Source organism: Rhopalosiphum padi, chromosome 2 (genome assembly GCF_020882245.1).
Source record: "Rhopalosiphum padi isolate XX-2018 chromosome 2, ASM2088224v1, whole genome shotgun sequence".
Lineage (NCBI taxonomy): Eukaryota > Metazoa > Arthropoda > Insecta > Hemiptera > Aphididae > Rhopalosiphum > Rhopalosiphum padi.
In genome coordinates, this window is record NC_083598.1 from 45,809,640 (window position 1) to 45,834,207 (window position 24,568).

General features: G+C 28.9%; 1 protein-coding gene across 1 annotated transcript in view; it reads left to right on the plus strand.

Annotated features, from left to right (window-relative positions):
• LOC132919757 (uncharacterized) overlaps positions 1-18,236 on the plus strand; it is a 39,232-nt gene extending 20,996 nt beyond the window's left edge. The window contains exons 2-17 of the mRNA XM_060981580.1: positions 6,109-8,221; positions 8,900-9,005; positions 9,334-9,422; positions 14,006-14,299; positions 14,382-14,499; positions 14,594-14,721; positions 15,232-15,333; positions 15,398-15,477; positions 15,574-15,751; positions 15,822-16,004; positions 16,074-16,245; positions 16,342-16,549; positions 16,628-16,893; positions 16,971-17,115; positions 17,183-17,387; positions 17,471-18,236. Coding sequence (XP_060837563.1) covers positions 6,175-8,221; positions 8,900-9,005; positions 9,334-9,422; positions 14,006-14,299; positions 14,382-14,499; positions 14,594-14,721; positions 15,232-15,333; positions 15,398-15,477; positions 15,574-15,751; positions 15,822-16,004; positions 16,074-16,245; positions 16,342-16,549; positions 16,628-16,893; positions 16,971-17,115; positions 17,183-17,387; positions 17,471-17,664 — 4,515 coding nt within the window. The 5' untranslated portion in view covers positions 6,109-6,174 and the 3' untranslated portion in view covers positions 17,665-18,236. The remainder of the gene's footprint in view (positions 1-6,108; positions 8,222-8,899; positions 9,006-9,333; positions 9,423-14,005; positions 14,300-14,381; positions 14,500-14,593; positions 14,722-15,231; positions 15,334-15,397; positions 15,478-15,573; positions 15,752-15,821; positions 16,005-16,073; positions 16,246-16,341; positions 16,550-16,627; positions 16,894-16,970; positions 17,116-17,182; positions 17,388-17,470) is intronic.
• Positions 18,237-24,568: the final 6,332 nt, after the last annotated feature.

The window sequence follows — 24,568 nt, forward strand, 5'->3', positions numbered from 1 at the left end:
ATAAATGTAGGTGACCTTAATAATATGCTGTGATAACGTTGGAAAAATTTCATTTTGCATATTTAAATACCGTATAAATCGTCATTGAACTCTATCTAAAGTTCACGCTAAATGTTTTTATTATAATTTAATTTACGTTTAATCAGTAAATACGATGAAATCGATTTTTAATTTAGTAGCCAATAAGTTAAGAATTAAAATAGGATATTAATTAAAAAAAAAAGGAATAGCGAGTTCAAGCAAAATACCTACTTATAAACATGCACATAAAAAATGTACACGAGTACCTACGGAGTAATTATAACGGTAACGTAATAAGCAAAGACTTAATATACTAGTATTATAGGCTAGTAGGCATATGATAATAATATTATTAATTACTAATAAGAACTAACGCGCAATAACTCTGATAATAATTAACTGCTCTAATGTATATACTAAAGGTATAATTGGAAATAAAATAGATATTTTCATGTATTATTACGTTTTAAATTATAAATCCAGTCATTTATGAATCTAGGATAAATTGAATTTAAAGTACCTACAGTTTTGAGGATTTTAAATGCATTTTATAGTGCATACAAATCACAGTTATAAGTCAATCATTAATTTAATATTAATAATATACGATGAATAAAACCAAATGTTCTTTCACATTATATTATTATATAATTGTTATATTTAACACGGATTAGGGGTGGGGAAGTCTACGTGGTCTGGATCTCCTTCACCGATTTTTAAAAAATTAAAAAAAGGACTTATATATTAATTAAGAATACAAGGAAAAATAAAATTTTTATTCAAAATTATTAAGATCCCCCCCTCAAAAAAAAGAAACAAAATACTGACTATTTACTTGTTGATATACACAATCATTATGTCTAGGTTATTTATTAGTTGACTATTAAATTTAATTATAATTCGTAAAAAAATTAGTGAGTACATTTATAAATTTTTTTAAATATAATCATTACTTATAGGTACATAAAAGTGATATTATTTTCAACTTTGTAATCAGATTTTCTTTTAAAATATTCTTAGTATGTTTTTATAATATAAGGAGAGAAACATTATAGACATCGGTTTTACATTGATATTTCATTCGGCATATTCTTTTATAAAAATGTTTTATAGAAAACGAACATAATATTATTAATAAAATGAACAAACAAAGAATACTATTCAAGGTTAAAATTTATTTCACAACAATATGATAGGAACGTTCTATAGATCCTATTCAATTGTAGGTATAATATCCATCAAATTTGTAAACTTCTTTTTCCGAATTTGATTGATTGGTGCTAAATTATTAATGGTTTAAAATACGTGACAAATAATAAAACTATTGTTAAAAAGTTCAATATTGTATTGTGGTCGAGTTTAAATTGTAGTATGACTATATTTATGCGATGCCTTTGTTTTATGTATTTCTTGAGAGCCTGATACTTAATAGTATTTTAATAAAAATAAAAAATATATTATATTATTTAAAATATATATTTCTTACTTTTTTTTTTAATAGCTAATTGGATTGGAATATTGTCATTTGTTATGAAAACAATTTCATATTATTATTTATAATTCTAAAAAATATATTTAAATCGTTATTAAGATAATAAGATTTCTCTACCAAATTATCGATATTAAATTTTGATCACTATACATTTTAAAATAGTTATAATAATTTCTTTTTATACTTTAAAAACTCGTTTATTATTCACCTGCTGCAAATTAGCCTCTGCTTAAATTTTAAACAGTTTCTTATTATTGATTAATTTAATGCATTCTTACTAACTACAACACTTTATTATACATTCTTTTTAAGTATAGGTACTATATGTAAGCTGATTAGTATAATATATTGCAGTTTTCAAATTAAATATTTAACCACGATAATTATACTCAAAAATTATATGATTGAAATTCAATCACTGAATTGGTTATATCAAGTGTATAGTGGCTTACAGTTGACTGAAAGTTGTGTTATAAATTATTTGATCCATCTATTACCATCTAACTCCGATTTAAAAAAAATGTATTATGATTTCCACGTTTCAGACGTTCGATTAAACAATAATACTCTACCTCTATTATAAAACGTCTTAAGAGGATAGACGACGCTACACCCACAAGTGTTGTCTCCGTCTTACAAATGTAAAACATAGCAAACACGGTTTTGCGTTGTATAGAACCACTCAGACTATAGTGATAGTTAGGACTCCAAATTAATTAGTATACAATTTAGTTTTGAGCATTATCTGTGAAATATCGTTTCTATTTCAATTATATCACTCATAAGAAAAAGATTCCATTATTTTTGAACTTGAATAGCTTTTTTGTTGTTCCGATATCGAAAGAATTAAAACGATATTTCATAGCTAATGTTCTCATTTTTATGTGATGGTGAAAATTTCGTTTCTTAGTAATGACTAACGCGTTTTTGGTTCTTTCCCGCGCAAAACAGTTTTTGCTATATACATGTAGTTTTTGGTCGTATTGCATTTACCCAAATGGATTAAAAAATTACCTATGCAGTATGGTAAATTCATAATATGTTCGTGTATGTACAACAATTAGAAAGCTATAATAGTTATACGTATTGAAAAATGTTAAGTCTAGACAGTTATTTAAATATCATACAATGTATATTGAATCCGTCAAAACATGTGTGAATAAGTATACAAAACACGCGTCTAATTATAATGAGTATTGAATATACGAGATGAATAATAATTTTAAATTAAAATAATATGTAATCATGATATAAATATCATAATATTTAATATTAAGTTCTATTTAGAGTACCTATTCGTTTTCTAGACTTCAAGTTTCAACAAAAATATATTATACAATAATAAAAAACAAAAAACATTTGAATCCAAATTTCGTGTATTGAAATATTTGTGTTTGAATAGCTTAAAAAATAAAACAATGCGAATTATACTCGAAAATCTGTGTACTTTTAGATTTGTATAATATTATGATTATTTTCTTTTTACTTGTAGAAATTAATACAATAGACGCATTTAATAATTAAATTTTAGTACGTTATTTAGCGATTAATTATAATTTATAATAGTTTACGAAAATGCATAGTTATTTTCTGATTTGTATGATATTAATTTAATTTTTAACAATATACATTTCTACATAATTGTATCATAGTAAAAGTTTCTGTTTATATACAAAGCGCGTATTTTGGCTGGGACAAGAGAGACAGACTTTTTATTAATTTTTGAAAACGTGTTATATGACACAAATCGATAAAACATGACGTCGTCATCGAAATAGTAGACTAAAATAAATCATACCTACTTGTAGTCTATAGTCTATATAAAACAAAGGTAAAACCCACGCGACACACGAATCGCTGCAGCAGAGCTGTGGCGTTGCAAATCGTGTAAAAGGTACGAATTAATGTAGATACCTATGTTTACCACGATTTAGGTGTTATTATGATTTATGATCGATATAATTTCGTTTGGTTGTTGTCATCATCGTCGTAGGCCTGTTTGAAGTTTAAAACGTGACTGATATTACGCCGTATGTAACCATATGAAAGAGACAACTAAAAAAAAAAAAAATATATTTTTTTTTCGCGTCCACTGATTCTGCAGATGCTGCTGCATCTGCAGCGTGTTCCGAAACGGACGTTTTTATTATTTTTCGGAGGGAGGCCAAATATCATAAAGAGTTGATATTCGCGCACGCAGAGTTCGATGACTCGGCCGCCACCTCCATAATAATAATATACAAAAATATTGGCTCTGAGGTCTTTGCCGCACGGAGCGAGGCCTTCGAAAGGTTATCTCACCGGCACCGCCCTCATCACTCCTACGCCGGACGAACACGTGTGTATATTATAAAGATGTAGACGAGTATGGTTCAATGATCATCATACATAATATAAATCTAGTGTATATATGTGTGTGTGTGTGTCAGTGGTACACCGAAGGGGTGTACTCGGGATCCAATCCCCACTCCTTACCTTTGCAGCATAGTATAATTTTTTTTATTTTACTGACTTTGTTTATAACGTATAAATAATAATTAATATTGTCATCATAGTTTGTTGTATTATGATAATAAATACATTTAAATTGTATAAAACAATGTAATGGAAATATATTTCTTGATTGCCCCACCCCATCCCTTCAACCATAATATACATAATACACACAACTTTTGGTTACGTCACTGGTATGTTTACAATATATTAATTATTATTCATGTGGGGAATATGTGCACACAACCACGTTCGCGGTGTCACCGCTGCCAGTGGCGTTATTTATACACAAAAAATTAATTTAAACTACCGTTAAATACATAAATTGAATCACATACAGGCTTCTCTTATAATAAAATAGTTAATTAGTTATTGATAAAATTCGGGGATCGGATAAAAAAAAAACATATTTTTCTTAAACCATCTACGTTTGAAATCCGTTAATTTGATAGGTACTGATTTTCTTATCTATTTTTAAATCTTCGAAATTATGTTGAAACTTGATTTCCAAGATAGATAGTATTAGAAATTAGTGTGATGTATTTCGTAGTATCACCAATATATTATTACCTAGTGGGAATATGTGATACTGAAATTAAATCACATAAACACACACACACACACATAATATATGTATTAAATAAATTTACGATAATTATAAATGTTGAAATTCAGCAATGATAACAAAATCTAATAGTTATAAATACTTTATTTTTTAAATATGTTATTAGTTATGAACTTAAAACCACTGTAGACTAAAATAAATCATCGACGTTATGTCTTATGTCTTGGATTAGTTGGATTCCTTTACTTACATAATAAATAATAATGTGTTTACGCCACTACTTAAAGTGTACTATCGTGTATGTTGTGTTTTCGACAAAAGTATCTATACAATATAGCCTATAGGTATGATGCTTTTATAATCAGTCCGTTAATGATGACAACGACGACGACGACAACATATAGAGTTGGTTCACTCACCAAGGTGTGTCGACAATATAAATATTGTCTTATCATCGTGCACGGACATAATACTACATGACTTGTGTACTACGACGTGCAATAACACAATTTTTAAGGTCCGGTTCGAAAATAGACGACCTCGCGACATGCGTACGAGTTTATATAAATATTAAAACTTAAACGGTACTTTAAAACTATTCTACATGACCAAAAAAAAAACTCTTTTTCTTTTAATTTTCTGGAATTTTAAGATATACTGTTACGAATATTTTTTTTTAAACATATTTCGTGGATTTTCACAAATACATGGGTTAATTTAATTTATACAATTTTATTTAGTTACCTATATTATCAAAACATTCTGGTGTGTTATTAATATAATTTTTCAATTTGAATGCCATACATTAACGCATTTAGAATGGTTTATTTAAGCTCATCGATGGTAAGATGTTATGTTGGATACCTACATAAACATGTCATAAACCACTATTTCGAAAACGAAGAAACCTTTCATCGACCTTAATACATGTGTAATAATTATAATGTGTTATGTAACATATGAGTGAATAACTGCATTTTTCCAGAATATAATATAATGTATACAAATGTGTAAATAAATACACTGTACAGCGGTTCTCACACAAAACATAATGCGACATTATAATATATATTACATAGAACGTATTAAAGTATTATACATGTATAACGAGTAACTGTTTGAATTTGTCCATGAAATAATAAATTATAGGTTAAACCATCTTGTTGTTGTTTTTTTTATCGTATATGAGACTAAATTATGTTAGCATAAGTCGATTTAAATATATAAGTTATTCACAATTTTGGAAACCACAACATCTACAAGTGTAATTAAATTAGGTTGTTTACTACAGTTTAGGCTTCAACAATAAATCAGCTTAAATTAGTAAAAAGTATTGCATAGTTATAAAATAAGACAGATATTATGAGAAATAAGATGTGTGCATAACACGCAATGTACAATTTAAAAACAAATGTCATAAATCATATTATTTTTTAGTTGAAATAAAAACAATTATTTAAAAAGGTTAAGTTGCTATGTTGTTAAGTTCTATATAGTTTATGAATTATAATAAATCGGATATTATTCTGTTGCGCAGGAATGATTCCCGATCACGTAAGCTGCAGAAACAGGATCTACTTGTGATTTTTGCAAATCCATCACGATGATCACAGAAATTACGACTGGCTCTGTACTGCCTAACACCGTGGGCGGAAAAATAAAACGTCCAAGTTTCAAATCCCGGAACGGTGCCGGGTCGCACGTCAATCGAACGGGGAGCTTTAGGGGCTACCAGACAATACGGGTGTCGGTGCCGTCCTCGATGGTCGCAGAGCTGGCGTCAAAGTTTAACGCAGTGGTGGTAGACGCTAACCAGGGAGACTCGATGCAGGACATTATGAAAAAGGTGAGCAAAACACTGGCCAAGGGTGCCACGGTCCGGACCAAGGTCACTGCGGTCCGGGAAAAGGGCGTCGTGGTACGGGCCACGGTGGAGAAGTTCGAGTCGACCTCGCAAAAGAAGCGTTGCATGAACCAGATGGTCGTGGTGCGGACAAACTCGAACCAGCGGTCGGTCGAAGAGAGGCCGACTGCTGTGGTGCAGCGGAGGGGCGCAGATCACCAGACCGCCGCGGAAAATTTCACTGCCGCAAAACAGCCGTCTGCCGCGGAACAGCGGCGGGAGGTCCAAGACCATCGGACCGCCGTAAAACAACCCATTGCTGTAGAACTGCCGACTGACGTGGAAAATCGGGAGACCACGGATATTCTGACTGCCGCGGAACAACCGACGACCCCACATCCCACTACCCCGGACGATCGCACCGTCGAACAGCGGAAAACTATGGACCCGCGGTCGTCGTCGTCCGTAGTCAAAAAGCTCCTGGTGCAGTTCGAAAACGGTAAAAAACCGTCGAAACCCAGTGTTTTGGGACCGAAACCGAACGTCACGACTCCCGGCGTCAGGCGAAATGAACGGAGGCCACCGCTGCAAAAAGACACGATCAGCGCAGTGGACAGACATCTGTTGAACAAAGACAAACGGTTGTCGATCGCCAGAGATCCGGACGCTCAACTGGAGAGTGTTTTAAACGCCACGCCCTCACCGAAAAACCTGCTACAACCCACGGAAAGGGAGCGATCGCCGCCACCGCGAAAAGACTCAGAGCAGCAGCAGCTGTCAACGGAGACGGACCGATCGACTCCGCAGAAGGACCTAAAACATCAACAGCCAATAGAAACGGACCGATCGCCGACTCGAGCAGTTTTACAGCAGCCAACGGTGACGACTACGACCAAGTCTCCACCGCCACTGCCGTTAAAACCAAACTGTTCCTTTCTGCACGGTTGGAAACGGCCGTTGACTGCAACGTCCAACGCTGCCACAAGTACTACCGCCGCAACGACTACCCTTGCAACGACTGCTCTCGATATAACTACCCCAATATCCACCGTAAACCACTATGTCGCCGCTACCCCCGCTGTCGCCAACACCTCCACTACCATTACCTCGGTCGCCACCACCACGACCGACCATCAAGGCGGACCGCACAGTCGTGTTGGCGAGGAATGTTCGTCGCAACCGTCGCTGACTCTTGGCGGCGTCGCGACTCCAACTACCTCCGCGCTCGCGTCGCTAGCCGAAGCTACCCTCACCGTGACTGCTTTTGCCACCGACACCACTGCCACGTCTGCCCATACCACTACCATCGTTACTGACACCACTGCCATCACAACCGAAACCTGTTCACACGACTATAACTACATCGTCAACGGTGAATCCATCTACGAGGAGTTGCGCTACAATCGACTAACGTCAACCGATTATGTCGTCACCGGGAACACGGAAGCGCAGTTGTCGAACGTCATGGTGGAGAGTCCTTACATCGTAGACTGCTTAAACGACGATCACTATACCACGATCGACGGTGGCGAGCATAACATATACGACGTCGTTACAACCGCCGCCACCAATGTTTACGAAGACGACAGCTACGAGACGGTTCAACCGCCGTTGCCTCCGTTACCACCACCACCACCGCCACCGGTCGTTTCCGTTACGGTTGCCGACATGTCACCGCTGCAACTTTCGGTCGAAGGCGATGGTGACGAAAACGGCGTCCAAGGGAAAAAAGAAATGTTTGATAATTCGGTGGAAATCGATAACAGCATTTATGGAATAAATCCACCGTCGGAATCCACTTCGTCCGGTAATAAGAACAGTAATAGTTAATCTTCATATCTACACAATTTTAAAAAAAGTTGCTTACTATGTTTTTTATAGATATTTGAAATTTTTAGTACTTGTTTTATTTTTTTCTAATTGTTTGTTATACAATTTTTGACTTTAGATAAAAAAAAAAAATTAATTGAATTACAATGTCCTTTGTAAGAAAATTTTACAAAATTTCAAAAATTCTAAAGAATATATAAGCACAATTGTTTTCTTATAGACATTTGAAATCTAAATTTAAATGCAATTTGTTATTTAAATGAAGAATGTACGATTTTAGTTGTTTGTTTTATAATTTAAAATATTAATTTTACTACATACAATGACATTCAAAAAATATACATGGCATAAATATTTACTATTGTAATAAATGTCATTTTATTGGGGAAATAATAATTTAACCTATCTAGTGATACTCTAATAGTAAAATGCAATTCCTATAATAGCAATATAATAAATATATAATAAAATATAGGCTGACAAACTACCTCTGCTCAGAATTATTTTTGGTATGGAATGGTTTATCATTGAATTCAAATTTAACACGTTCATTATAGTGATTTACTGAATGACATGCTACACTCGAAACCTATTGTTCAGTTGAGTTGCTACTTACTTGTCCACTTTTTTAATATGTAATTATTTTCTTTCAAAGGTGTCACATCGGATAGTATCAGTGTTGACAGAAACAGTAAATTTGATGAAGATGATGGTTGGGTGGATGTTCCCTCATCCGAAGAAATTATTTTAATACCCTATCCGTGAGTATACCAAATACGTTACAATTATTTAAATTTTAAGTTATATTTTAGTCGGTATATTCAATTGTGTGTACAAGGTTTCAAATATTTGTTTAACCAATAGATTCAATGGTATTTTAATGTTAGGTATAACGTGTTTTATTCTAAATTACAGTCAATGCTTTATAAGTTAAATTTAAATTAAATTTCAACTAAATATTATTCTGAGTTCATTCCAATATTAATTTCATATAAGTTATAGCTACCTTAAAAACTAGCTATTATTATAATAAAGATAAAAATAAAATATTTATCTAATTACATTTTTATTAATTGTATGTTTTATCAGGTCTAATAGATTTCGTCAAAAACCAAAGATTAAGAAGCCAAAGAAACCATTTTCAAAACTAATACATGGGCTTTTAAATAAAGATCACAGTAAGTTATCATAATAATACTATCAAAAGTACTGTAAAAAAAATATTTAAACGCCTTAAAATATGTAATATTGGCAATATATTATACTTTTAAGTAAATGTTAATAATACATAATCAGTCAATACATAATTAAGTATAAAACATTTAAAAACACGCCATGAATTAAAATCATTAATAACAAAAGTATTTATCAAAGTATAGTATAATGTACAAATCAATAATTCAGTAAATATTTTTCTTAATAATAAATTGTATCAATCCCCCCCACATTATGTTTTGTGTTTGATTGCATTATTCAATGAATAATTTTCGGGATTTTATAAAAATAATAAAAATATATGAAGCATAATTTTTTGAAAACAATCATTATTTTTAAAACCATGAATATCTTTCACCAAATATTAAATTATTGAAAAATAATATTTTTAAAATTTTTTTTACTTGAGCTCTAGTATACATTTTTAATTTCATTGTTTCAAATAAAAATATTTTTCGGAGTATTTCGATTTTTAAAAATCGCCAATGAGGTAATTTCAGTTAACGAGTTGTAACTTATAATTATTTAAATCTACCAGTAAAATATAGGTATAGAAATTTGTTTTTTAAATTTGATTCTTCTATGTTGAATTACTATGAAAAAATAAAAATGAATATTGATGGATTTATTGTTAAATTTGAATTCGTTGATCAATCGTTGTATAGGTACGAAAGATGATACTAAGCTAGCCTCGTTTAATTTAATGTATTCCTATAACTTGTAAAGATATTTTATAGTTTATTTACATTAATATTAATACTATTCATTTTTTTATTACAAATATTATAAATTTTTTCCAAAAATTTCACAATAATATTAATTATAATATTGATGTATTTACATCATAATATTATGTTAATATTAATAACTCAAGTTAATACGAACGTTTTACTGACAATATTAGTCAAAATATTTTGAAAACGGTATTGTGAATAGAAATAATAACATACACAATGTCCAAAATTGTTTAGTCTCTACGATGTTTATTTATTGATCAATTGCAACAAAATAAATACAGTTATTAGATGACGAATCATTATTTTTCGTTTAAATAACTTGAAATTTGTTTGAATATTTTGAGCATTTTATTGCACGTAGAAAATGATAATTTTTATTTTATTATAAAATGTTTTAAATTTCTATGAACAAATTTTACATAACATATTTATTTTAGTATTACAACAAAATAATAAAAATCTTCATTTCATAATATGTGTACATCTAATATCTTTGTCTAATTTTGATTTGTAAACGCGTATAACAAATTAATATAGTCCTACACTTATTTTTTTTAAATTCCAGTAAAAAAAAAAAATACAAATTAATATAAAAATAAAAAATTTAATATTTCAAATATCTAATCTGAAAAAAATTTAAAATTATATTAACCCTAAAAAAAAAACTGATGTAAATATTTGGTGAACATATCTACGGTTGTTCGGTTTTGAATTGAGTACAAAAAAAAAAAATCGATTTTCCCAAAAACTAGTGTTGCATAATATTCCCGTTTTATTGTAATTTTTTTCCCGGTTACTTTAAAAGTACTCATGACCTCGAAAGTACCAACTATATCCAATTTTATATCAGAAACAACCACTCTTAAAGTTGAAATTGAAGATTTTTGTGATAACAAACACAAAATAAAAAATAAAGAAACAACACACATCTTCGAAAAAACAAATATAAATTCATCGCTCTACTCTGATTCTAAAATACAAATGAAAATTGTATTATTATAAATTATAAATACATATTTTTCATTGAAATATTTTGACCAAACTAGGTTGGTAAATTTGAATTCAATTTTTTTTAAACAAATAAACCGGTTTTATAATATTGCATAGTTTTTATTTCCAAGGCCAAGATCAGGTAGTATAATCTAAATGGACTTGTAATAACATTATGAATTTCTGTTGTATAATAATGTCATGAAGATAGTAATTTTTTTTTAACCATTTTTAAGTTCACTGATCGTCAAAACCAACTTAATTTAGAATACTTTTAAATTAACAACCAATTATTATACATATATTATTTAAATTATTTGGCACATCGAACTGTGTTGTATACATTTAAGAAATTAAACATTTAAATGTACAAAAATCAAAATTAACAAATATTAAATATCCCGAGGACGTCGGCAAAAAAATTGACTCATTAGTTTTTACTTCTTATTGTATTATGAAAATAAAAAACTGCTTTCGCATACTATATAATATTTTTAATCGATCGAAAAATGATTACATTTCGAGTGCACATCAATGTATAATACACACGTAACGTTACAATAATAATATGGTATATGGGTGGTGGAATCGATCGTAAACCAAATAGCTAACGAGACATTGCGACTATGCGAGGTTAAAGCGGCGACGACCATTATAATTAAACAGGCAGGTAGGTACCTACTTTTAAGCTTCAGCCTTGCGACAAACGAATTTCTTTTCGTCGGGAGAGGATGGTAGAATGTTGTAATTCGATTCACATGCGGCATAAATGGTTCATTCGGATTATTATTTTATTGTTCACTGTAATAATTGAACTAGCACGTGTGCTGTAACGACTACGTCGCTCTAATAGTCCAGCAACGCCGCTGCCGCTGCGGCCCGGGAAACATGCCCACGATAGTAATTCGTTAAACAGCGCGCGGGTTTGGACAAATGTTTATGTAATTCGTTGTCCGGAAGATTATGTTGATTGTTGTGTGCCCGCGTGTGCGTGGGTTGTGACGAGATAAAAATAAGATGAAAAAAAAAAAAGCGAACAAATTAAAAGGTGAAATAAAAAACCTGTTTACCCTCCCAACCATGTAAAGTATTCCCTTTTCTGCACGAGAACAACACCGTGTATTTCTCCTACTCGGACAACACTCCCACTTCCATGGCAGTCCAAGGTCTGCACCGCCGTCTTATCCGCGCGTCTCCTCGTCGACCGTCGTAAGACACGGGTAATCGAAAAGTGAAAGTGCGGTGTACCAGACGTGTGTAATCACCGTACGACAACAGTGTTTGATGCAACGCCGTTACCAAAGTACGAAACCACCGCCGCGTTTGTTATTAAAAACAACCGTTTAATTTTTATCAGTGACAAAAATGAGTGATTTCTACGATAGGGTAACGATTCGCCGAGTAACCATCTGTCATGCCATCTTCCTATTATTGTAACTCTCAAACGCCACCACCTTTACCGCCAGCCAGGACTCTAAGGCGCAGGAAGTCACTATTTGTCGATAAAGGTTTGATCACACCCTACGGTTATTAAAGCACACGACTCGAAAACGTAAACGGTCTTAAATTAATTAAAAGCCACTCGCAGAAAATCGTTGTAGAATGTCAAATAATTATTATTTCAGTATTTCAATACAATTCCCAAGTCGGCCTTTCGTCGTTTCGTGATAACAGACCATTCACGTCAATTGTTAATGTTTTTGGTTTTGTTTATTCTGACATCACAAATATGTTGAACATTTCAACTAAACAAACCATTATAATGACTTAAAATGAACAAGATAGTTCATCACGATTTTTAACTAGGAATACAAATACTAAATTAAAGCCGAGGCAACTGTAAATTATTAATTATTTTTTAAAATTATCACTGCTTATTAGTGGGTTATAACTCGAGAATCACGAATGATTAATCATAATTTTTTAAATATTTTTGATGATGACCCGATGACATATGATTATATTACACACTTGAAGGTCATATCGTGGGAAGAACAAATATTACAAATTATAATAACCTAATAATATTTTTTGATTGTTTTACTACAGTATTATTTATTGCTATATTGATAATACTTTAAATAGTTATAATTGAATTATATTAATTACGTATTACCTAATAGTTTGTAAACCATTAAAAGACACTAAATTAAAACTTAAATAAAATGGGATCTTAGTTTTTTTTTGTTTTTGTTTTTGTTTTTGTGAAAGGAAAGTACATAATCATTTGCTACATAAATAATATAAATTTATCTAGATGAAAATATAATTGAGTGCCGTAATCTTACCGAAATAATTAGCCAACTGTAAATAATCGAGCGTGTGCTTTAACTAACCATACACATTTGCATTATTGAGGATACGCCTTTTTAACACATTCAATATACCAATGCTTTCTTTAGTTTCTATATCGTCACAATCCGTAATTAGTTTCATAAAGGACGTCCCTGAACAACTTGACTACAAAAAAAGTCCATGTGATTTTATAAGCGAACAATTGTTAAGTGTAGTATTGAAGACGGTTTTCCTTGAAGGGAAATTTGAGTCGCAAGAGCTATCTTTATTTTTTGATAATGGTAAGTTGTGTGCTTACTACTAATAAACTGTTTGGTAACGCACTAAATAGACATTTTAATTTAAAAAAATGTTCACATATGCATACCTATTATTTTTTTACGTTAATACAATTCGTATAGATAATATATTTAGATAAACTATAATTATGACACTGTAATTGTTTCATAGTTAAAATATGGTATGAACCTACTATTTTATTAATAATACATATTTATTTTATAAAAAAAATATTGTTTGTACAGATACGGGGAATACTATAAACCAGGAAATACCGGAGAATATCTATGTTTTCGATTCATTTAGCTCTGATAATTACTCTGATGATGACGGAGAAAATGTCAAACGTGTACCCGAATATCCATGCAAAGATCGAGTTTTGCCAGCTCCGCCGAGCGATGAACGAAACTATGGAATTGGTCCATTGGTCAATAAGGCTAGGAAACGATTTAAAAAAGGATGGTCATTTGGATCACTTAGATCACTTGGCATAAAACAAATAGGAAAACTAAGTCAAGGAAATCTAACAGCCGACTTTGGTAAGTGAACATATTAAAATTTGAATACATTTATATATAATGTTTATTTATGATATGTAATGGACAATTTGATGGTCTACAGATAATAGAACTTATGAAAGCACATCAGATAAAAGTATTGACAAAAGTTTCAATTCATTGGCGAATAGTAATAGTCCGTCTTCGTCTGTTTTCTATATTCCCATATATAAACACATTATGTAAGTATTTTGATTTAGAATTAAGATATGTATGATGTACCCATTGTATTTTATCTAACGTGTAAGACAATTGAAATCAAATATTTATTTATAGAGGAAATGGTGAAATTCGACCTATACGAAACAGGAGCAAACCTCCATCGTCCATTGATTCGAGACGTCTGAGTGTAGCAAGACCTAGTTCACCACCACCCCCTCCACCAGTAAAACGACATTCAACTGGTAAAACTCTATTATGGACAATGTCCATTGGACATATTGAACATAAATATTATAGTTTGTCAGTGGAAAGGCCAATTAATATAACTCGTTACGAGTTCAACAAAATAGTCATTTTAATTAATAATGATAAATAAATAATAATGCATATTACTATTCATAATAAATTACATAAAAAATGCATATTTTTCTCATTTTTAACCTTTAAAAAGTATGAACTTTTTAGTCATTCTTGTAGAAAAAGTTTATTGTTATTGATCACGTCAATGGCCTTTCCATAACCAACAAATAAATAAGTGTTTTTCTCTAGTTATGTAATCCTAAAATCAGATTTTGGTTGAAACTTAAAAATTGGAACAAATAACTTAATATTCCTTAAAAAAAACTAAACAATTATTTTTTAAGAAGTTTTAATATTTAAGTCTCTCTTGAAAATTTCATTTTTTTTTTTGGGTTACATCACTTGTCTTTTTCAACATTATGTGTAAGTAACTGTTGTGTGTAATATTTTAGGGAACACCACTTATGGTTCATTGCCTCGTTCAATTTACAATTCTAAAGGAAGGCCAGTCATTTCATTGGATAAGAGTAGCACTGAGTCAACGTCTGAAAATGGTATTATTTCTAATCAATTCATTACAGTAATTTTATATTTACGATAATACATTTTATTTTATAGGTTCAAATCATGGTTCAGATTTGTACATGCGATTTGCTGACGAACCGTTATATCAGTTTTATGCAGCTGATATAACTGAAGTATGTTTTATTTTAAAATTATCATTAAGATATTTGTATAAATAAATAAATTATATGTTTGATAATATTAATTTTGAGTTTTTTTTATTTTTACAGCGAACAAAAAGTGTTTTTGCTGGTGACATTATGGAAGAATGTGATGGTTATGAAGAAATTAGTTCAATTACAAGTAGACCATCAGCATTAGAGCTTATAACACCTTGTACATCTGGTCACGGGCAACATAGATCTTTATGGTGTGAAGTTCCAGAAGTAAAAAATAGTGGCATTATTGGTAAGTTATTTTATAATTTTTAAAAATTAAAAAAACATAGTAATATTACTTATGTTATTGATTTTAATAGACTCGTTAACGCCAAGAGAGCGAAAGTTACAAGAAGCAAAGTTTGAATTGATAACTTCTGAAGCATCTTATTTTAAATCTTTAACTGTACTTGAAAAACATTTCATAAATAGTCATTCAATGAATGATGATACAATTTTAAGTAAAAAAGATCAAAAGATTTTATTTGGAAATGTTAACCCGGGTAAGTACATCTTAGATTGTTTATTAAATATGAAAATGTTAGCAGGTTATAATAAATTTTTTATTTTAGTACGAAAATGTTCTGAAAAATTACTAGCGGCATTAGAAAAATGTTGGCAAGACAACATACTACTTAGTGGACTTAGTGAAATTTTATATACACATTCTAAGGAAAACTTTGATATTTTTGTAAAATATTGCTCAAATCAAATTTATATAGACCGTACTTTAAAATCATTAAGGTAAAATATTTTATTAAAATATTAAAATTGCATTTAAATGTTTAATTATCAAATAGGCATTAACATAAACTTTAAAAATGTTTAATTTAATTTTAGAGAAAATCAAAAATTCAATGAAGCTTTACAAAGACTGGAATCAGATCCAAAGTGCCAATCGCTCTCTCTTCATTCGTTCCTAATGTTACCTATGCAAAGAATAACTAGATTACCTCTACTTGTTGATGCTATTTTGTCACAAATGGATTCCAAAGAAAATTCTTTGGAGTATCAAATGTGTGAATTGACTTTGGCTTCTTTAAATGCTGTATGTATAATATAGTTTTGTTTCAACAAACAGCACTTTACTGTTAATAATTTTTTTTATATTTTTATTTTGTATTAGATTGTTCAAAACTGCAATGAAAGTACTAGAAAATTAGAACGTTATGAAGAAATGCTGTTACTCAGTCAACAATTAGAATTTTCTAGTAAAAAAGAAATGAAAGCTATGTCAGTAGCTTCTAGTTCACGCTGGTTAGTTCGTTCCGGTTCTATGTTGCATTTGACTGGCCCTGATGCAAAGTTAACATTTAGTCGAAAATTGATACGACCAACTAAACTTTACTTCTTCCTATTCAATGATATGTTTTTCATAGCAAAACGCAAAAGGTATTTCAATATATATATATTATCACAAAAATAAATAATAATCATAAAAATATTTATACTTACCTATATTTTTACAGTGATGGAAATTATACAGTAATAGATTATTGTGCAAGAAATTTTGTAGAAATGGAACATGCTACTGAATTAATTATTCCTTCATCATATAAGAACCTTTTGAAGCTAACTATTTTAGAAAACCACGAAGGAAAGACTGTTGAAATGGTATGATTTTATTTTTTAAATATAGATTCAAGACATATTTAATTTAAATATTTAATTCATTTTACAGTTATTGAGTTGTGATTCTGAATCTTCGAAAAAACGCTGGATTGAAGCAATGTCACCTCCTATCAGTTCCAATCCTGAAGAAACACTATACAATGAATGGGACTGTCCTCAAGTATTTTCAGAACATCCTTACACTGCTATCCAACCCGATGAACTGTCATTACAAAATGGAGACATTGTAAAAGTCTTGACTAAAATGAATGATGGTAATACTTTTATTGCAAATTAAAATAAAATCTTTAAGTCTTGACATAAAAAATATATTTTTAAAACTATCGACTTATTGTAGGATGGTACCACGGTGAGCGAATTCGTGATGGTGAGAAAGGTTGGTTTCCTGGTAATTACACATCTGAAATAGCATCACAACATGCTAGAGCAAAAAATCTTAAACAACGTTACCGTTTGTTAGCCATGTCTGGAAGTTACCTGCAGTCTCGACAAGATAAAATTAAAAAAAAAAAAAGTAGTCAAATTATTTAAATTGAATTATTGTTAGAAAAAAAAATGTCTACATTTTAAAAATAAAACCTCCCTAACAAGTAAATAAATTATTATAAAACAGTTGTTTTTTGTTAATAATTTGTTCTGCTTTTGACTTTAACTTGTAATAATATACTATTAGTATTTAATATACATCAACATTTATTCCAATATATATACCTATATAAATAAGAATAGAAAAGATTTAAAAAAAGAAAAATTTACTAAAACCTATAAACACAGATGTCGATCAATACTTGAATTCTTGTAGAAAACAAAAAAATATAGGAAGGCACTTTAGGTTTGAGTTATGATATTATGTTACGTTTATTTACCGGTTAATTTATTTTGTTTAATGTAAAACTATTTATCCTTTTTGTACTTACCTTGACAAGGTTAAATACTTAACCTCGCTCATTTAATTTTAATTAAATAAATGTAAATAAATTATTGTTTATGATTTTATAATGTATTATTATTGTTACTGTTATTTACAATTATTATACTTTTTATGGTTTTTACTTAAAAATAAAGTATAGAAAATATTATGCTTATAATATTATATTTTGAAATGTGTATTTAACATTTTTAATTTAACGATGTCTTGAGAACACTCCATTCAACTATTTTTATAGGAAACTTGATCAATCATTTAAATGGTTTAATGTTCACGAAGTCATGACTTACACGCTGCTTACAGAGATCCAAAACTAACAAAATTATGAAAAACGTTAGGCATCACGTGTAACATAATATAGTCATCATAATAATTTGGATTATGAGGAGTTCAGACTTTGATATTGAGACAGTGTGTCATCCTCTATTTCTAACAGTATTTCATAATTTATTTATATTAATTTAAAGGTGCAATTAGAATAAAATAAATAAAAAATATAATATAATTCATAGGTCTCCCAACACAAAAACCTCGTCCACACACCTGCAGGCATATTTTTTATCGTATAAAAAATATATATTCAATTAAATAAAAACATAGTGTTTATGCAGTTTAATATAACTATGTATTTGTTTAGATCGTAATAACTAAAAATGTATTATATTTTCATATAATACACTATATTATTGTATTCATCGATCAAATAATAAAATAAATAATATATTATATATAATAATTATTAAATATTAATAAGAGGAAGTATAGTATTACAAATTACTAGCACTGTAAGTTTTACTTTACATTCGAATAAACTGAATGTTTTCTATTCTTGATAAATTAAAATTAAACAATATTTCTGAGGAATAGTTTCGAATGTAAAGTTTATTATGGCCAAGAGCGCTCATCGAGAGTACGCGTTTTTGATTAATAAGTTCTCGTACATGAAAACGGTTTTATATGTATACAGCGAAAGAGTAAACAAAAGACGTTGAAGATGATGATCGCTTAGGTGATTGTTTTTTTTTCATGGAAATAATCATGGTTATAACTTTGAAATGATTTCTATATGACAGAAAGTCAACCAATATTACGAGTAGATAGAAATAGAAATTAATATAATTCCTATAATATTTTGTTGATTGTTAAAACGTTTAATAAAAAGTATTCATTTTTCTTATTTAATGATTTTTTTTATTGTTAATCGATTTAAATTATTTACTAAGAATAATAAATTATTACAACTACTAATTCGGCCTACTTAATTAGGCCTATTTTTTTTTTATAGATTGATCAATACGGTAAGTATACCTATTACATTGTACGAGTAAATTGTTAAAAAATAAAACTATTTAATAGTATATGTAGTAGTAAGACTGGTTATAAAATATTTTTTAAGTCGGATAAAACGTAAAACATTGTAGATTATTAACCGAATATTCGGTGACTTCGTGTCAAGTATAATTACTAATTAATGTGGTAAACAAATATTTTACCACCCGCCTATACATACATGTATAATCAACCTAAAATCTAAATTATAACTTACTTTTAATTTATATTGTTATACTCCGAAACTGTACGAATTTTGATAATAATATTAATATCGATTAAAATATAAATTTAACCTATTCAGAACGCACCCGCATATATAAACATTTATGACGTCAGTATATTATTATAAAATATTCAATCAAAATTGTGCAAATTATTATCGTTGGACTTTGACGTAATATCGTTAATGGATAAAGTACACTTTCATAATATCATAGTGTATGTGTCGTGTCACGGCGGAATCGAAATTAGAGAACAAAAACCTTGTTGTGCCTAATAATACTATTTTGTTGCATAGGTATTATCATAATTCACTGTTTTCACACTGACATTCGACGATAACAAACTTTAATGCAATTTCGATACAACGGAGAGGTTTTTAAACGTAAAATGGTTCCAGGAAAAAAGACCCAACATAACGTTTTGGAAAAAAAAATGCACAATTACTGAACTAAAATACATCTCACAAGTGCATAACTTTCTACACAGATACTCGTTTAAACGCAAATACTCATTATTTTGAAAATTTTTAATGTTTTTGAAAACGTTTACTATACTGGTTTGGATTTGGATTTTTATGTATTTAAATTATTAAAAAAATATTTTGCTTAGGAATATAAAATTAAAAATATATGCTTTCATTCAACAAAGAAATAAAATTAAAATGTGACGATAACGATAAAATAATATTTATTTCAGTTTTTAATGACTAAATTATTTTTAAAAAATATTTACAAAAACAAATTAATGTATAATTAAAATTAAAATTATTAATATTAAACATTTTAGTTATATATCATTGTACTGTAATTTGTACGATGGCACGAAAAAAATGTATACATTTCAAACACCTTTATATACTGAATATTATAAAAAATATTAATATTTCATTCAATTTAAATAAATAATATTATCTAATAATATTTTGGTTTTAAGAATGGTGCATTCATAGTATTCACTAAACATTTATTTTTCCTGGTATTTAAGTTGTTAAGAGAATTTGCGTCTATCGCAGTTTTGCAGCTATAATCATGGATGAGTAGTATCGAACACGCCTCTTGGCAGGTTTCGATATTGTGAAAATTGATTTATAAAAAAAATTAATAATAAACATTTCGTAGAAACATGAAATTCAAATTTAAATTTTTAGTTTACGTATAAAATGTCTTGTAAAAATAAATAATTTTTAACCATAACAGTCCAACAAGAATTGAAACCGACTTGTAAGTACTAAAAACGAGCATCGTATATCTACCGTCGCGAAAAGTAATACAAAATGCATTGAAATCGCAGAGCTATTCTTCAGTTATCGCTTCCTTGAATTCTCATACCCGTGGGCGCCCTCGCCAAAAGCTATAGAACACATCGTTAGCTTATCGCGGTAAAAGTATATTCCACGTGACGTGTGTTTTAATAATATTCTTTTAGTTACCTAATCATCGTAAAGAGATTCGTCGGGAACACATGCTCATTTCAGCCGATTCATTTTAAATCCAAAATCTATAACATTTATATATAACATTATTCCCCTATATTACATTAAAGACGTTTGCCGGGTTAACTAAAAACATTGATATAACAAAATACAAATAAGTAAACCTTTAATAATATAGTTACCCTCTGCGGTTGCGTCGACGATTTGTATTATGTCTTTTTTTTCTAGTGGCGGGTTATTTACAGTGCACATGTGCAACTTTACTTTCAGTTTGTTAGGTAAGTATGCGTATAGTAGGTATACCTACTTAAATTATAAGTACAAAATGAATTCAATTATCTACGCATAGACTGCCGTTATGTAATACAATCAAAGTTGTCACTTGTCATCGTGTAGTATACTTATTCAAATACTATAAAGTGTATATTTCCGTTCATAATCATTACGTAATGATACATACATAAATAATTTCTCTTTCTTTCGCAAATTCATCGACATATTTTAAAATAATTCTCCGCTTTTTTTTTTTCAAAATCTTTCGCGAACTATCAATATAAAAGAATATTTGTAAAGGACGCTGGACGGTGATTTGTCAGAACAAAAAACACCCGTCATTGTAAAATCAATAGATTCATCGACCCGCTCGGAATCTAAAACGCAACTAATACATAATAATATAATATATTACTATTTTTTTGCAAAATACACGTATAATATAAAATAATATTATGCTTTCTACATTAAAATAATAGAAATATAAGTTCAGAGTTCATTCATAAAATGCGAATGTCCATTGTAGGTACACTTGCATGGCTGCTTAAAATATAAATATTAAAAACCAAAATTGTACGTCATAAATAATCAAAAGTGTTTCGATATTCTTATACGCTTTTTACCTTTATAACTCAAACAGACTAAATTAAAATCAATAGTCTGAAGTTTGTGTAAAATGTTATTGGTTGTTAATGCAATTTTAACGTTTAAAATAATCTTTTTCCAATCATTTTTTCTCTATCTAAGATATATTATATACGTCCGAAGATACTAAGTTGGCGTTATTAATCTAATGGAAATAAAATAATTGTATTTCCAGATTATAATGATATTCGCGCACTTGATGTTTTCGATTATCGTGGTAACAATGCCGAACGAGCGCAAGGTGTAACTCTATAAACATGCGAATAACTTACTTGAAATACAGTTATTTATAAGTTATTTAGTTTCACAGCATCGAAATATCAAATTGGTGAAATAATTGGAACGCCACTCATAATTATTATTGTATTGTTAACATTTACGTTTATTCGTCGTAAATAGAAAGTTAATTCAAACTTATCAAAGTCACCCTTAAAAAAATCATAAAATTGAAAATGGAATAACGCAGGTTCGTGATTAATATTAATTCATTCTTGATCCTTAATTAGGTATCATCTCGATAATTAGTTGACCCTTTAACGTCAAGCATAATTAATTATATTAGAATTCAGATTTCTCGCTGTGTAGAAAATAAATCGTAAATGTATACCTGTATAATAAACCTTTTCGTATTATTAATATTTATTATGTATAATATATAATAACCTTTTAATTTATATAAATATTTTAAATTTTACTTTAAGTTATCTCGTCATCTCGACAATGTTAAGATTTTTTTTAATTTGACGACATTTATTATTCATAGCCAATACGTATCCCGTAGGTTGAATGGTTGTGATCAAGTATACTAATATTTTATCTAAAAATCAATAGTAAACAATGTATCAGAATTTCTCCGTGTAAAATATAACTAAAGTATACTTTTTAATTTGTGTAATCTATTTTTTTTTTTTTTTTTTTTAATAAAAATCGAATTATTGAAAACATCTCAAAGCTAAGTTTCATCGCACGATTCAAGATTAATAATTATTAATGTTATTTAAATTTTAAATAGCTAGTTATAAATGTATGATGTTTTTTGTAAAACTTATTAACATTTATAATATTATAATTAAATTTTCACGTTTACTTATTACATTTTGTGAATAAATCAAGTAAATCTCATTATTTTTTATTTTAAAACTGTTTAATTTTTAAATCGCTTAAATATAATTATTATATGGCATTATTTTTTTTACAAATATTTAATTATTACATTTATAAGAAATATCTAAAATAACTAATACTATGTTAAACATTTATTATGGCTTAAAACCATTTATTTTATAATATAATATGATAGGTATACTTTTCTTCTAGTGTGTATAATGAGTGTGAAGTTGATATATACCTATTAAACTAATTATCAACTCATATTGGACGATCTAATTGTTTACACATGAGTTATATTAGATTACACAAACCCTATAAATTTTTTTTTATTTTTGAATACTAAATTCTTAAATCAACGAAAAGTATAAATTATATAAATATTATATTATACAAAATAATAACAGAAAAGTTACTTTTAACTAGTCGACTAGTGACTATCTTGCTGGAATTGATGATTTCCTGCTAATAAAATATAATCCTAAGTATCTGTAAATCACTTCCTAGTCCCATTTGCTACTACTAAAAGATGGTAAAAAGTAAATATAGTGAATATTATGACTAAAAAAATTCACAACTATCCTAAAGTTACCATCAATGGCCCTTGTTGACCGATTAAACACTAGTTATACCAACTTAAACTTTGTTTAGAAACTTAAAACTTTGCGTGAAAACAGCAATTTATTCTTCAAGTCTTTGAATCAGTTATGCTCGACTTCTCTTTACTTCTTCAAAATACCCATAAATGACTAGGTACGCTTCAAAGCACTGAATCAATATGTAAACATGTAATATTCCCCATCTTATCATTGATTACCCTTCTTTATCATCCCAACTTAATACACCCCTTTCTGTTCTTTCTGTTCTTAACAACAAGATCCATACTCTCCGTAATTTTTTCTTACCATACTTTTATTTATTTAGGTTTTTTATTTTTGTTTAAATTCAGTTCTTTTAACAATAATATAATTATATTCAAATAAGTACATCTAAAGAAAAAGATAATTTTATTAAAATTACATAATCTTTATACAATATTAAATTATTTTGATAAATATCAAAGTAAGAAAGTACGTAAGTAGGTAATTATAACTTTACTCATAGTTGAAACCTAGATTAATATTTACTAACTCATCATACACATTAATATTATAATATGATTCCTATATTATAGTTCCTCTTTATTACCATAAGTTATATTCTCAATTAAATTACAAGAAACCCTATTTCGATGTTACGTGTATTATATATTTAAATATAAAAATTTATTAAGTTTATACATTGTATAAAATAGATTAAAATTATAGTTATTTTAGCATAAATGGAATCCGTGAGATTAATCTTGTTAAATACCTAATTAATTCTGTCAAGGATAATAAAAATAAGTAAGGTAAATTATAATGCACTACTTTTAAAATCAAAAAGTAAATAATCTTCATATTAAGCTACCAAAAACTTAATTAAAACAAACTTAAAAGTAAAGTGACAATAATTTT